A 13,596-nucleotide genomic window follows, 5' to 3' on the forward strand; every position below is an offset into this window, starting at 1 on the left:
GAGAGACACATCCAGAAACAGCAAAGTCTCGACACAGAAGAATGCAGCTACCTGTATTCAGAGGAAGAATTTAGCATCCCAAGCCTGGGAAAGGACCTGAAATCAGATCCCTTCTGTTTACATGAACCACATCTCCCATTGCATGTCTTCTGTAGCAGAATGCATGAAGGAGGTTTAGTCACACAAACCAGGCTCTGTAATAATTAAGGTTAATAGTCCCTCATCCTGTGCCTTGGAAGAAGATGACATTCTCTTACAGGCATCCTAAGCCTTTACAATAGATACTCTTCTATTTTCCCTTTCCTTCAAAGCCAAACTCATTTCACTCTACAAGTCCGAGAGAGATGGCAGATAGCATTTTGCTTAACAAAGGTCACAGTTCTCTGTGTGGCAGCCCTGTATGTCACAGAGATAGATCTACAGACATCTGTGGAGTATTGAATGTCTCTTTGTTTGTTCCTTTCAGGCGTTTGAACGACAATGATATTTCTGTGTTGGAAGCTGTTGGACTCTTCAAGAAATTGCCCAACCTCAGAAAAATGTAAGTTCGAGTCACTTGTTAGAATACACGCTGCCTTGGATTATAAGGATAGGAAGAAGAGGTGGTATTTTGTAGTTTACTAGTGCAGCAGCAGAAACCACTTTTTAATGTGAATTTAAAGAAACTGAGTGAATTGCCTATTGGATGGCCAGGCTCAGTTAAACAACAGAGACAAGTGAAGATCTCTAAGCTGACATTTCAGTACTCTTTAGACTATATTTCTTAAAATCTTTGACTTGTGGAGACTGAAGGGAGTTCTGCCCTAGAATTTATTCAGATATGTGCTTATTGTTAGAGGTGGCTACAAAGTTTAGCGCTTTTTTTGTCTTTTGCATGTATCATGTGACTCCCACTAATGTGATTGTTTCAAATAGTCAAAGGAAAATAGTGTTACAAGATGCAGATGGGGGCAGCTTCTTTTGAACATTATAAAATCTATAAAATATAAATCTTTCTGTATAGTCCTAGCACTGTACAGTGTATATATTTAATATTAAAGAGCTGTGTTTTGGAAGGAGGATAATATGTTAGATACCTCCCGATAGTCTGATCTTGCTTACGTTATTTAAAGTTTTAACTCCATGGCCCAGTTGCTAACTGTTTATTTTCACTAAGATTTTATTGCCAGAGTCAAGGTTAAATTACCTTGGGAAACCAACCACCTGGGTTTTTTGTTCTGCATTCGTTTCATGTGGTTTGTGCCCACTGGAGCTTCCTAGCCTTTTGAATCCATGTAGGATCTCAGGGGCTTTGGAGACAACTATAGTGGGATTCTTATGTCAGTTTTATTTCTGCAAGAGTTTCAAATGCAGCGGTGGTGGTTTGGAGGTGAGGGTTGTATCTGATCAAGTCCCAGCCACCAGACTTGGGGAATTAATCATTTTATGAATGATCTACAAGTTGTAGCTACCATGTATTTAGAGTTGTTGGTATTGTTGAAGTGCTCTGTTGCCTACGGAAGTAGATAGTAAATCGGAACGGAAAATGCATAGTATGTGAAAGTGCACACAAATTGGAAAGCATCTGTCCTCATCAAACCTTCAGGATTTCCAATTTTGAAAATTGGAGAGCTGTGATAGATAGAATAATTTCTTTCATTTTACTCAAAACTTACTGCAGGCAAGTTATGCCGGTGGCTTCCTTTTCCCATCAAGCATTCAGGTGAGAGGGACGCCTTGACAGGCTTGTGTTGTGCATAAACGCAGCATGAAACGGTTGTGAGGCGTTTTTTAGAGGTTTGTTTCCTGTGAAGGAGCAGTCCTCCTGCTCTGTTCTTGGTAGGTGATAAGAACTGGGGTGTGTGGGTGCTGTTCCAATGGACTACAAGAAGAAGTTGTGCCCTGCACCTCATAAAAAGTGCCTCTCTTATCTCTCTTATGGACAGAGTGGCAGCCTCCAAAGACAGACTCGTTTTATGCTACCTAATGTTGCAAAGAAGTATCTAGTTTTGATATGTTTTAACGGGATTTTCTGGAAAAGGTGGGTTTTTTCTACAAGCGGAGCAACTTTTCAGCCATAACCTTACTTAGCAGCTTGATCCTTAAAAAGTCAGGTTGGACTTCTTTTTCCTAATTTTGTGAAGGGAAGGGGTTAAAAAGCAAGCAACCTTTTCCTTCTGTGTTATTGTTTGGCCTTTACTAAGTATCCTTCTGCTAATAATAGGCCTCTATCCACCACCCAAGAGGGAAAATGTAGTGAATGGGGTTGCCCCTTCTAATGGTCATGATGCAGCAGCTCAGTGTGTGTGGCCGGAACGTGATGCTTGTGCTCTTCATTAAGTCTTACTGTCGCTATTAAATTAAGGAGGAAGAATATTGGTCAAACACCCATTTTTCAGTGTGTGTAAAGGACAAGAAATTTTACTGTTATTTGATTGGCAATATTGACTCTGTCTCATATTCCTTGTCTGTTCAAGGGAAACAGAAGGTGGAGGAATCTGTCTCGGAATTGCGTTGCTTCCTAGGCTTAAGAAAACAGCTCAGAGCTTTGCAGTGGCACACCGTTAGTTCAAATCACATTTCTTTCTTTTTTTTTTTTTTTATGTAATCTCTGTAGTTCCCTTTCTTCTGAAATTATTTGAATAGCTGGAATCTGGGTATCTGAATGGGCATGTGAATAATTGCCCTCTGGTTGTCCTTCACTTCAGTTTGAGACTGGTAACAGATCTGCGTCAAGGAAATGTGCAAAGAAATGACTTCAAGAGCACGGCAGTTCTGCTGTGGCTAGTAAAGCTCCAGCATAATTCCTGAGACAGGAATTAGCTCTTCTTTCATCTTGACAGGTGTTTCATCTTGGTGCCTACTCATCTTATATTACCCTTACATGTACATTTGGTTTATAATATTAGCCCTCTGAGGTGGTGTCTAAATTGGACCTTAAGGAGAATTCAGATTTTACTTGCACTCTCGGTGTACGCTCACGTTTGTTCTTTTGCCGCTGTAGCTCTGTCAGTTGTCCATGTTTGTGCATGGTGACCTATCACAGTCTTTTGGGTTTTCTAACAAGATTCCAAAGGGAAGCAGTCATGGATTTGGCATTGACGCATTAGGGTTGCTCTGGTGTGTACACATGAAAATCATCTTTAATTATATATTCACATAATAATTTTCAGCTGGACTCTTGTCTCAGTGCCTTGCCAGGTTCCTCATCTCCTGATTGAGTGCAGTTTCTGTTCTCACCATGTTTTGCCTCAGCACAATCCGTAGCTCAGTGTCCTGCAGTGTCTTGAGAGACTTTGGAAGATGTCATCTGAAGAGGAATGTACAGTGAAAAAAATCTCTGAAAAATTAGCTCCTAAATTCAGACTTTCCAAAAACGTGTCTTGCAGTCGTCTTGGATTGTGACGGGAATCCTAAATCTCTTTGTTAAAGAATTCAGCTAAATCCTATCAGATTTTTTACAGGGAAAATGTATCCTTTGAATAAAACACCTACATCGTAGTTACTAATTAACAAAATTGAAATCAGAATTGAGTGCTTTGGACTTTTTGCAAAAAAGAGATACGAGAAAGGCATCTTGGTTAGTTTTATTTTCTAGAATAGAAGAATTTCCTTCTTTTGTTTAAAAAAACCCACCACTATCTCTAAAGATGAAAAGGACATCTGAAAGTTCATTCTTTCAAGTCTTGCAAATGTTATAAAATAAACATTAGGAAAAAAAGGGAAGTGTCAGACCACCTTTGCAATAGGTGCTACTGCCAACTCCACCTCTAATATATAATTAGGTTTTGGGATGTAATTTGTCTGTAAATACTGCTCCTAAGCCGATCTTATTGTGTGATATGTCAGCTCAGGATTTAATACATTTTAATGCAAACCAAAATTGAATTCTTGATACAGAAATTTAAAGGTCACAGATCCATAATGCAAAGTTATGCCACACTTTATTTAGGAATTAAATTGTTAAGATTACCCTGCTGGTTTTTAAAAGGTTAACATGCATAGGCCTTTAAAAAAAATCAACTTCAATAATTAGCTGCAAAATCTCATATACATAACCATATTTCCATAACCTAAATTTTAATCCATCTTTATGGTTGATGAAGATTCCTGCAGACAAATCTAAGATGGTTCAGAAGTAGTTTACTGGATGCTCCAGTGGGTTTTGCAAAATGCCCTGAACTCTGGTTTGCTTTTATTGCGTTCTCACCGTACTGCCTCACCTGATCTTGCAAGTGTAAAGGGATGACCTGTCTTTGAAAGCTAGAGTCACACTACAGTGACTCCCAGGCTACAAGAACTGTGCCGTTAGTATTTTGCTGGAAATAGGATTAAACGTTATCACCATGGTAAAGTAGGGAGTCCTTACGGAAACAATAACCTTTGTTGAGTGACCACTTTGACTGCAGGTTCCTGTTTGAGTCTTGCCAGAGGGCATAGGAATCTTGAGAAACAGTCAAGACTTTTTTTTTTTCCCCACTGTTTACCAGTATTTCAAGAACAATTCCTTATAGAATCTTAGCCCTGCAAGAGGCTGAGGCTTTCCTATAATGGGAGTTTGTTGTAAAGACTGTCTGAAGCTTTTTTTCTGATTAAAAAAAAAATTCCTTACCAAGTGCTATGATCATATATCAGAGATTCCTTTAGTGCTGGGAAGGACGGAGTAGAGCTCTCAGAGTTGCAGGGCAAGCAAAAGTTCTACTGCCTTCATTTTTCAAAGTTCGTATCAGCTGATTATTTTTGCTGGTAATTCTAGACTGAAAAATATGTGATTTGTCATGTTTATTTTCGTAGTAGATCACACTTTAAGGAGGATACATTTAATTTAGTGAATGAATGCTGTCATCTACTTTGTTGTTGATTTTGCATTGTGATATGGGAAGCTTTAGTTCAGGAAGCAGGTTGGCAGAACGTCTGACGCTCCAAACGGGATTGCAGGGCAGTGTTGTCTTTACCTGCTCATCATTGTAAAGCTTGTCTTTCCTCTGCCTCACAACTTTGATTTTACCATAGCATTTAATCAGGGATTGTCACACCTTTTTGCATGGGAAAGGTGTATATACAGTTGGCTGCTGCTGAAACTGCTAGCAATTCTCTGGATAATTTTGTGTTGTTGAAATGTTCAGGCGTTATTAACTCAAGTGAGTGAAGGTCCTCATCTGCAGAAGGTCTTTGGCAGCAATTCAAATCAGATGGCTTGGGCTGTATAAAGGTGACAATTCTTCTGTGAATTATGGCCAGCCTTTTTCTCCAGTATTTGCTGGTTTTTGCCTTGAGTATCTAATCATCCATTAAGATTGCACCTATGTTTTAATAGACACTAGCTTATAAAACTTTGTAACTACCAATGTAGGTCAGTCTGCAGCCTGTGAGTTGAAAGCCAGCGTCTTTGTCTATTATAGTAACTCACCCTCCCTTCCCACCACAAACATTTACTTATTTGTTCATTTATTTTTGTGCAAATATGCATCGTGGCATGATCTTTACCAGGGATCATTTATTTATGTCGGCATTCAGAAGAGATGCTGAGCTATAAACATTTCCACTAGAGAAATAGCTGAGCCCCCAAATTAAATGCATATGTCAGAATATCCTTCCTTGACTTGCTTTGACACTGAACATAAACTCTTCATGTGAGTGTTAGCACAAAGTACTAAAGTTCTGGAAAGTAAAATCTGCATGTAAGTATTTCTGTATGTTTTAATGTTATTTTTGGCTGATTGCTGGCATACTCCTTTCTGATCACAGAATGCACAAGAGGTGATGGGCCACATGCTGTAGGGCCCGCTATCTGGCAGTTGTTCAGCAGACATAAACCAGTGCACTTAAGTTTCCCACATGAAACATGTCTCTAAGACTCAACTTTTCTGTTGCTTTTTTTTAAGTGATGACGTCTGCGAAGAGCAAGACCCACATTATTTCTAGCTGAGGCCAAGCTGTCCTCTTGCCATGTCTTCTGTCAATTTTTATCCCAACACGATTGTCTGTTCTGCGGAGCAGAGTAGCCCAGGTGTTAATCTGATGCCTTGTCATTTGTTTTATATCACCTGGAATTGGATTTTCAAACTCTTACTCATGCTGTGTGTGTACTGGGATCATTTCTGGAATAATGTGTTACTCAGTATGAGTAACAGTGTTGGAATTTGGCATCTTCATGGGAGCAAGAGCGTGTCTTTTACTTTCTCTTTTTTGTCGTAGACAGTAGTACAAAGAATAGCGTTTCCGACCTTAAACTAAACAAATAGGATTATTCATCATAATCTATTCAAGGCATCACAGGAGATGCTTGAAGGACTGAGATCCAAGGTTTTAACGTGCATAAGGCCTTTTATAGAAATGTTTTAAATAATTAAATGTCTTTTATTTTTATGCATCTCTAATGGCATTTTATCATTCAGAAGTTTTCTCTTCACTGGGTTTTTTGCAAATATGAAATATTCAGAAGGTTAATTTTGCATTTCATCAGAACTTCATTTGACTTTGTAGACTGAAGTTTTCCAATGTTGATCTGTAAGCAAACATCTTGAGACTATATAGGCAGTGTAAATATTTAGAAAATAACGGTGTGTATTGCAGTAGCTGTTAATTTAGGATGAAGTGATACTTGTTTCGTTTTGAGTGGTGCCGTTAAATTTAATTGCCTGGGAGTTTATGCGTGTGCATATTAAAATTTTTTTTGTATATATGCAGTCACACAGTTTTGTATGTTACTTCAGCGTTGAGTTTAAGAAAAGTAAAGCTCCTGGTACACTAAATAAAAGTGGTCCATATTTAGATGTGTGGTACCTATTGCAATGGTAGTAACATTAAGTGATTCTCGACAGATGAGCACCCAGTCCCAAGCATAGTCCATACCTTCATGGACATAATTTAGATGTTGGCATCCCCACACTTGTATCCCTGAGACAAGAATTCCATGAGGTGTAAGAGCTTGTAATTCCATTAATATAAATACTCTTGATAAATCTGATGTAATTGTAGTTTTGCTGAGTGAGGGGGAGCTATCTGTGAGCACAGTAGGTACACTTCTAGATAACCACTAAAAGGCACATATTCTTCCTGTCTTCGTCCTTCCAGTCTGATGGCATATGTTTGGGTAAAACACTAATAATTTTCTTATTGTGACTGGTCGTGTCGTTCCAGAAATCTAAGCAACAATAAGATCAAGGAGATCCGAGAAGGTGCGTTTGATGGAGCTTCAGGAGTGCAGGAGCTGATTCTGACAGAGAATCAGCTGGAGTCTGTGCATGGACGAATGTTCAGAGGCCTCACAGGACTAAAGACCTTGTAAGTGCAAAGACCCATCTTTCTGTGTTCATCTGTAAGTTGGGTGGGAGAGTTCAGCAGTGCCTGCTAAAATATCTGTTACTAGACAAGAGGCTCCAAGGCAGAGTCTTGTATCCCCGTCATGAAATCTTCAGTATGTTTCTGGGTAGGTTTGAGATTCACCTGCTATTTTCGTGGAAAAACAGATTTTCAAGAAGTTCAGGAGTAACATGATGGTGATCCTGACAGGTCAAATTTGGGCTCTTTTAGTCATTTAATACTTATATTTGTTATTTCCCGTGGAAACAAGGCATGTAGGAACACTGTAACTATATATTAGTCCACTTAGCCTTCACCCAAATTGGAATTCTTGGTCTACTTCAAACAAAACTCAGAGGAACCTAAAAGGTTTTCAGTATCCTACAAACTATATGAAATCAGTAGGTAAGAAGAGAAAAAAGACTCGAGTTATCACGACCACCAGAACAGGTATAGCTAAGCAACCTTAAGGCAGGCGTAACTAAACTGTCGCAGGTCCTGCAGCAGGTGTAGCAGCCCACGAGCACATGGCTTTGGACTAGCCACAGCATGCTCTTCCTTGCCCACACCAAGTACCATAAAAGTTATGTGAGGGTGTACTATTCATGTGGTTGTGGCTGGGGAGAGTATAAAGGAGACAAAGCCCAAATGCGTAAGGCATCAGTTTGGTATTACGTTTGTTCTTCGATAACCTTTGTCATTTACTTCTGAGAACTAACACTTATACATAAACTCATAGTGCCTAATACTAATTTATTTTCATGTTTAAAGTTTTGTTGGAAGAAGGATCACAGGCCAGATTTTGCGATGAGAAAGCAGTCAGGGACTGGGCTTCTGGTGACAGCAGAGACTCATGGCAGATATGTATGATCTGTATGTGGAAAAAATACCTCTCTTGTATAGTCTTCTTTGCTGTGGAAAGAAAGCACTTGATGAAGTGGGTGATGTCAGTAAATAGACTCTGCGAATCAAAATGCAATTTAAAATCTGCAGTTTATTCATTAGCAGCAAATACTTCTGTTGCAATGTTGCAAAGTGTCATGGCACAATTCAGTTGTTACTCAAGTGTAAAAAGAAATCAAGTTTTACTTGAAGGATAGTAATGAATAGGGAACTTTTCATTTTGCTGTTGCTTTAACGTTTTTTTCTGCGATTAGAGCCATCTGTTCTTTAATTTAATGTGTGCACTTTACTAAGGGATTTGAAAGTACTGTCCATAAATACTAAATTAATTTTTATACCGTAAAGCAGCCTGTGGCAGTGCTCCTAAACAAAATTCAGCATTTTTTAATAAAAAGATGCTTAACATTCAAGCTATCCTGCTGACCTGACCTACATTTTCCCCTAGCCGATAAAGCAGTCTAAATATACACAGCATGACACGAGGATCTGGAAGTCTAAGTTTCCTTTCAGGAAGGGCACACAGTGCGTGGTGAACCAGGGTACGGAACCAATGGTATTGGCTTGAGGGATATGTATTTCTGTCCATTAATTGACTTTCTTTGAGCATTGAAGTTGTAATCTTTTTCAAAGAGGCCTCACTGGACAGGGTCACAATGCAGTTTTAAAGGGACTGTACATTTCCTGAGGTGTATTAGGGTGCTGGGCAAGATACATGGCAGCCGAATTCAGTCACTCCATCTTGCAGTACCTCTGCCTGGCTTGCAGGCAGCTCAGTACACCAGGTGTAACTCTCTGCCCTGTGACTCCCTTCTGACATAATTTCACCCCAAAACTATTGAGACCATGGTGCCTAACCGTACAGAGAGAACGGGAATGCAAAAGCAGGTCTTAGACACTGAGTGTTTATGATTACACTCTGAATTTCTTCCCAACCGTATCTAATTTCCTTGGTGTTTCTGAAGTATCTGTTGATGTAGCATCTAAACGCCCAACTGGTAGATGCCAGTCTGAGATTTTAATCCCTTAGAGGTCTAAGGGAGCCTGAGTTCTCATTGTTCTCTGCATGAATTTGATGGCAAGCAATTAGCCCTCCTCAATTTAGAGGATCAGTTCGCTGGGAGAGCATCACGAGCTGCATCTGTTTTGTGGATTTTTGGTAGTATGCTTTAATTACTGAATAATTTTTTTGCCTAAGTAGGAATATCACAACTGTGTAGTGATGTTTACAGACCCAGATGTTGTCTGGTGTGCAGTGTAACAAATACACACATGTCTTTTTTGCTATGGAGTGAAAAAAAGATACTACAGTCTTTCAGATTAATTGGGCTTTATCGTCAAGTTCATTGTTACCATAACAACTCAGAGAGATGTATCATCCAAAACTGTTTCATCTGGTACAAGCAGTGAGCAAAGACCATTTTATTGGATGGTTACTGCTTTCTGTCTTGTCAATTAATGATTATAATGACATTTCAGAGCTTGTGTCTGGAAATCTTTCATAATTTGTTCCCTGATTTCTGCTGTTTCTTTCCATAATTTTGCAGTGTGGATTACAAAAAAAATATGATAGGAGTAGAAGTAATGCAGCTAGTGTCATTATTGTCACACGTTTCTGTCAGTCTTTCTCTCTGAAATACCTCTTCCCTTGCTCCCAGGTATTTACAAAGTTAATACTTTGAATTTTTATTTCAAGTTTGTCACTAGTCATAATTTGAATTGCATGTTACTTTCAGATGTGGAGCTCCCATCATCTCTTATGTTATGTGGAACATTTTAAATTCATGAGACAGTGTTTGAATGAATCTGTCCCTCTTACAGCTGTGTGGTACTTCAGCAATCAATAAACACAGAGTGCAGCCCTTGCCACAGCACCTGTTGATGCCCTAGATCAAGGACCTCCTGTGCTGAAATTGTACCTCATCCCTAATTCTGTTTTAATCCTTGCAGGATGCTGAGGAGCAACTCTATCAGCTGTATAAACAACGACACCTTTGCCGGACTGAGCTCGGTGAGGCTTCTTTCTCTGTATGACAATCACATCAGCACTATCACCCCTGGAGCCTTCAGTACATTAGTCTCTTTGTCTACAATGTAAGTTATCTTTTTACGGTACAAACATGTCCTGATGCTGTTATTCTGTACTTGCCTTTTAAGAAGACCATGTTTGACTTTCAAAATCAAACTGGTTTTCATATATGGAAAACCTCATTTAGGGAACAAAAACCCCATTCTATGGAAAACGCAGGTTTGGAGGATTCAAGGTGTGATTTAGAAAAACATTTGAATTGGTTCAGCTGGAGTAGCTGAAAAAACTTCGAGGCAGGCAGCCTCAGGCAGGAGGAGTGTGTGTTGCCGTGCCATAGCCCAGTGCGGTGCACAGCAGAAGTTCAGGCAAAACAAACTCTGCAGATTCAGAAGTGCGTGACTTATCATAAACATTAAGCTCCCCGAAGCTGCTTTAGTTTCAGTAGAGTCTGATTTTGTAAGAACAGCTTTTGTGGATTTCAGTTAAATTAGTTAAATATCAGAAGAAATCTACTAGCTGATACTTAAGTCCCACTGAATGCGAATTTGAGAATCCGAACCTAAGCTTTTCGGATGATTCTCATGTATTTCTCAATCCTTCTTTGAAGTGTTTCTCTTGCTTCTTAAATATGTTCAAGTGCTTTTTGTAGTGTGTCCATTTTAATAAAGTACAGACTGATAAATGTGGAAAGCAAGTCAGCTCTTTGTGTCCAGCTGTGAATGGGGACCCTGATGTTGCTGTTAATGGCAGCTTTCTGGTTAATTCCATTCAGACTGCCCTTAAAAATCCGTCCTAGTTGTCCAGTCAAAATAAACTATTGATGCTATCGCATTTCAGATTTGGAGAGCATTCTATACTACATTTGAGGAGAAAAAGAAGTGCTGCATCTCAGGTGTTTTGTTGCCCACGCTTCCATTTCGTTGTTACAACTTTTCAGCAGCAAATCAGTTATTTTGGCATTAGCTCCACACAGCGTGAAGAACCCAGACTTTTCTTCCATTTGCTTTCCATAGTCCCAAAATCAACGGGCAAGGAGAGAGGCACAACCAAATGATTTTTATTGATTGTTTTCAAGTCACTGGTCAAGCAGTGCTTGCTGCAAGCAATGCCTGCCTGCCTCCCATGCAGTTGGCTCCATGCTTCCTTCCGTGGATCCCTTAACAGCCCTGACTCTCTGCATCAGGCTGTAAAGTCCCTGCCGAATTTGTGTAGAAACATCCTGCTCACGTTTTGTTAGATGATAACCATTTTCTTCTTTTTTTTTTCTCTTGTGGATAAAGGCAATTACAATTTCTAGCAACAGCAGATAAAGCTGCTGCTCATTCGAATATATTGCCCTGGCACCGAGTCTGTAGTCACATTGGTCATAGCAGGTTCCTAGCTGTGTCTTGATGAAAAAATTTGTTCTTTAACACGTTTTCACTCCATATTTGATCTACAGACAGGAGAAGGTGTGCTTTTGACCTCTGTAGACGTTAATTTAAGGCCATGGTGGTATTTCACATATAAATGCAAAATTTAGATGCATTCGTTTCCTAGCAGTACTTTGTTGTAGGTGGATATAATAGATGGCAGCACTACTGAAGACAGATTGTGTGACTGCTTCTCCTGTTCAGCCCACACTTTCAAACTAGTTGGGTGTTGTGATGACTTATTTTTGCATCTGTTAATGGGAGCCAGAAATTCATGTGAAGTTTAACATTTCCATTTTTATCTTGTAATATTTACGGCACTAAAAAATATTTTTCCTTTTGTTATTGCTCTTTGTGAGTCAGCCTCGTTGATACTATCAAAACATGGACAGCTCTGAATATAAGACCCTTACTAGGGGCTTTTCATAGAGAAAGAACATTGATTTTGTAAGTTTCTGGTAAAAAATTACCAGGTTTTTGTTTGTTATTAACGAAACTAGGTACCGTAGCATCCTAATGTGAAGTGTGTTTCCACTTCTGCATACAGAGAGTTCAGTCATGACTTCCGCAAACCCAACCAGCCAAGTGGTCATGTTTGCAAGCAGAACAAGTTTTCCACTAATTATTATTGTAATAGCTGCATGGAGCTAATGCCAGAACGATAACTGGTTCATCAGAATGACATGCAGCTATTTTAGTGTAAACTTAACCTGAATTCCAGGATCTATTTTCAACCTGTTTTCAACAATATCCAGATGCGTTTCAGCATGTTTTTCTAACAGGTCACTAAAGTCCATTTAAATAGTTGATATTCCCTGACTTCTTTGTAATTTTTAAGAGATGCTTGTAGTAGGATATGCATATTTCATTCCTTAATTTTGAAAATACGTCCATGTCCTTGAGTAAACACTTCTGAATTCGATGTTAGTATGCCATCTTTGCTTAAAGCTTGATTACTTTATTTCTGTTTGAGTGGTTAAATCACTTAAGTGTAGAAACTCTGATTACTAATTATGAGGTTTTATAACAGTTTGTCTGCCCAGCATTACTGTTTGTGATTTGAGAACTCGAATAGCCAGATTCCAAAATAAAGCTTTTGCAGATAACTGGCCTTTCCAGACTTTCAATTACTTTTCAAGTCAAGTAGGGAATCTCTTGTTCCACGTGACACCTTACAGAGAGCCTTGATATTACTTTTTTTCCAAAAGTTGACTCGTAGTCTTGCCATTAAAGGAAGTAATCACTGATCTGCAGTTGGACAAAGGACAAAATGTAGATGTTTCCAAAATGTAATGTATGACAAATTTGTCCTTTTGTACCTAGACTTACTTGAATTTTAAACCAGTAGATTTGTTTATTTATTAATTTTTTTATGTAACAATTTATTTCTTTCTTAGTTCCTGAGAAAAATGTAGTCCCAATCCTAATCGTAAGATTTGATAGATTTTTAGATCATATGTTTTTAGATCATATGTGTTTGCCAAGACGGAATTGAGGGTTTGTGAGTAGCTGCTGCTGCTCAGGTAGTGAGCAGGAACACGTTATTTGAAAGCAACCTCTCCTCATTTAGGAAGGAAAAATTGCTATATTTTGGTGGGAGCATTTTGTAGATTGAGCATCTGAATATTTCTGAAAGTTTTTGATATGTCCCGGTAAGGTGCTCTCTAGATGTGCAAAACGTTCTTTATGTTCAGAGCTGCTGTTTTTCCAGAAATCTGATTATGTGCACCTGACATTTGTTCCAACTGGATTATTTCATTCTGAGGATCTGTGTCACGGAAGTTGTTCTGTGAGTGTGATCTCCCTCTCTTCCATCAGGGAAACAAATGGCCTTTGAAGCGTTGGTTCACTTAGTCTTGTAGGTTTAAACATTTGGTTTAACCACTCTGTTCACGCCAGTATGTCCGTATGGAAAATATACGAGGCATCCGGCATGTGGTCCCATTATGGATTAAAGAAAATGGAAAACAA

General features: G+C 39.0%; 1 protein-coding gene across 1 annotated transcript in view; it reads left to right on the forward strand.

Annotated features, from left to right (window-relative positions):
- Positions 1-13,596, forward strand: part of LOC104273786 (slit homolog 3 protein-like) — a 137,425-nt gene that overhangs the window by 96,794 nt on the left and 27,035 nt on the right. The window contains exons 11-13 of the mRNA XM_009869217.1: positions 467-541; positions 7,123-7,266; positions 10,135-10,278. Coding sequence (XP_009867519.1) covers positions 467-541; positions 7,123-7,266; positions 10,135-10,278 — 363 coding nt within the window. The remainder of the gene's footprint in view (positions 1-466; positions 542-7,122; positions 7,267-10,134; positions 10,279-13,596) is intronic.

This window comes from Apaloderma vittatum, unplaced genomic scaffold (genome assembly GCF_000703405.1).
Source record: "Apaloderma vittatum isolate BGI_N311 unplaced genomic scaffold, ASM70340v1 scaffold13285, whole genome shotgun sequence".
Classification (NCBI taxonomy): Eukaryota; Metazoa; Chordata; class Aves; order Trogoniformes; family Trogonidae; genus Apaloderma; species Apaloderma vittatum.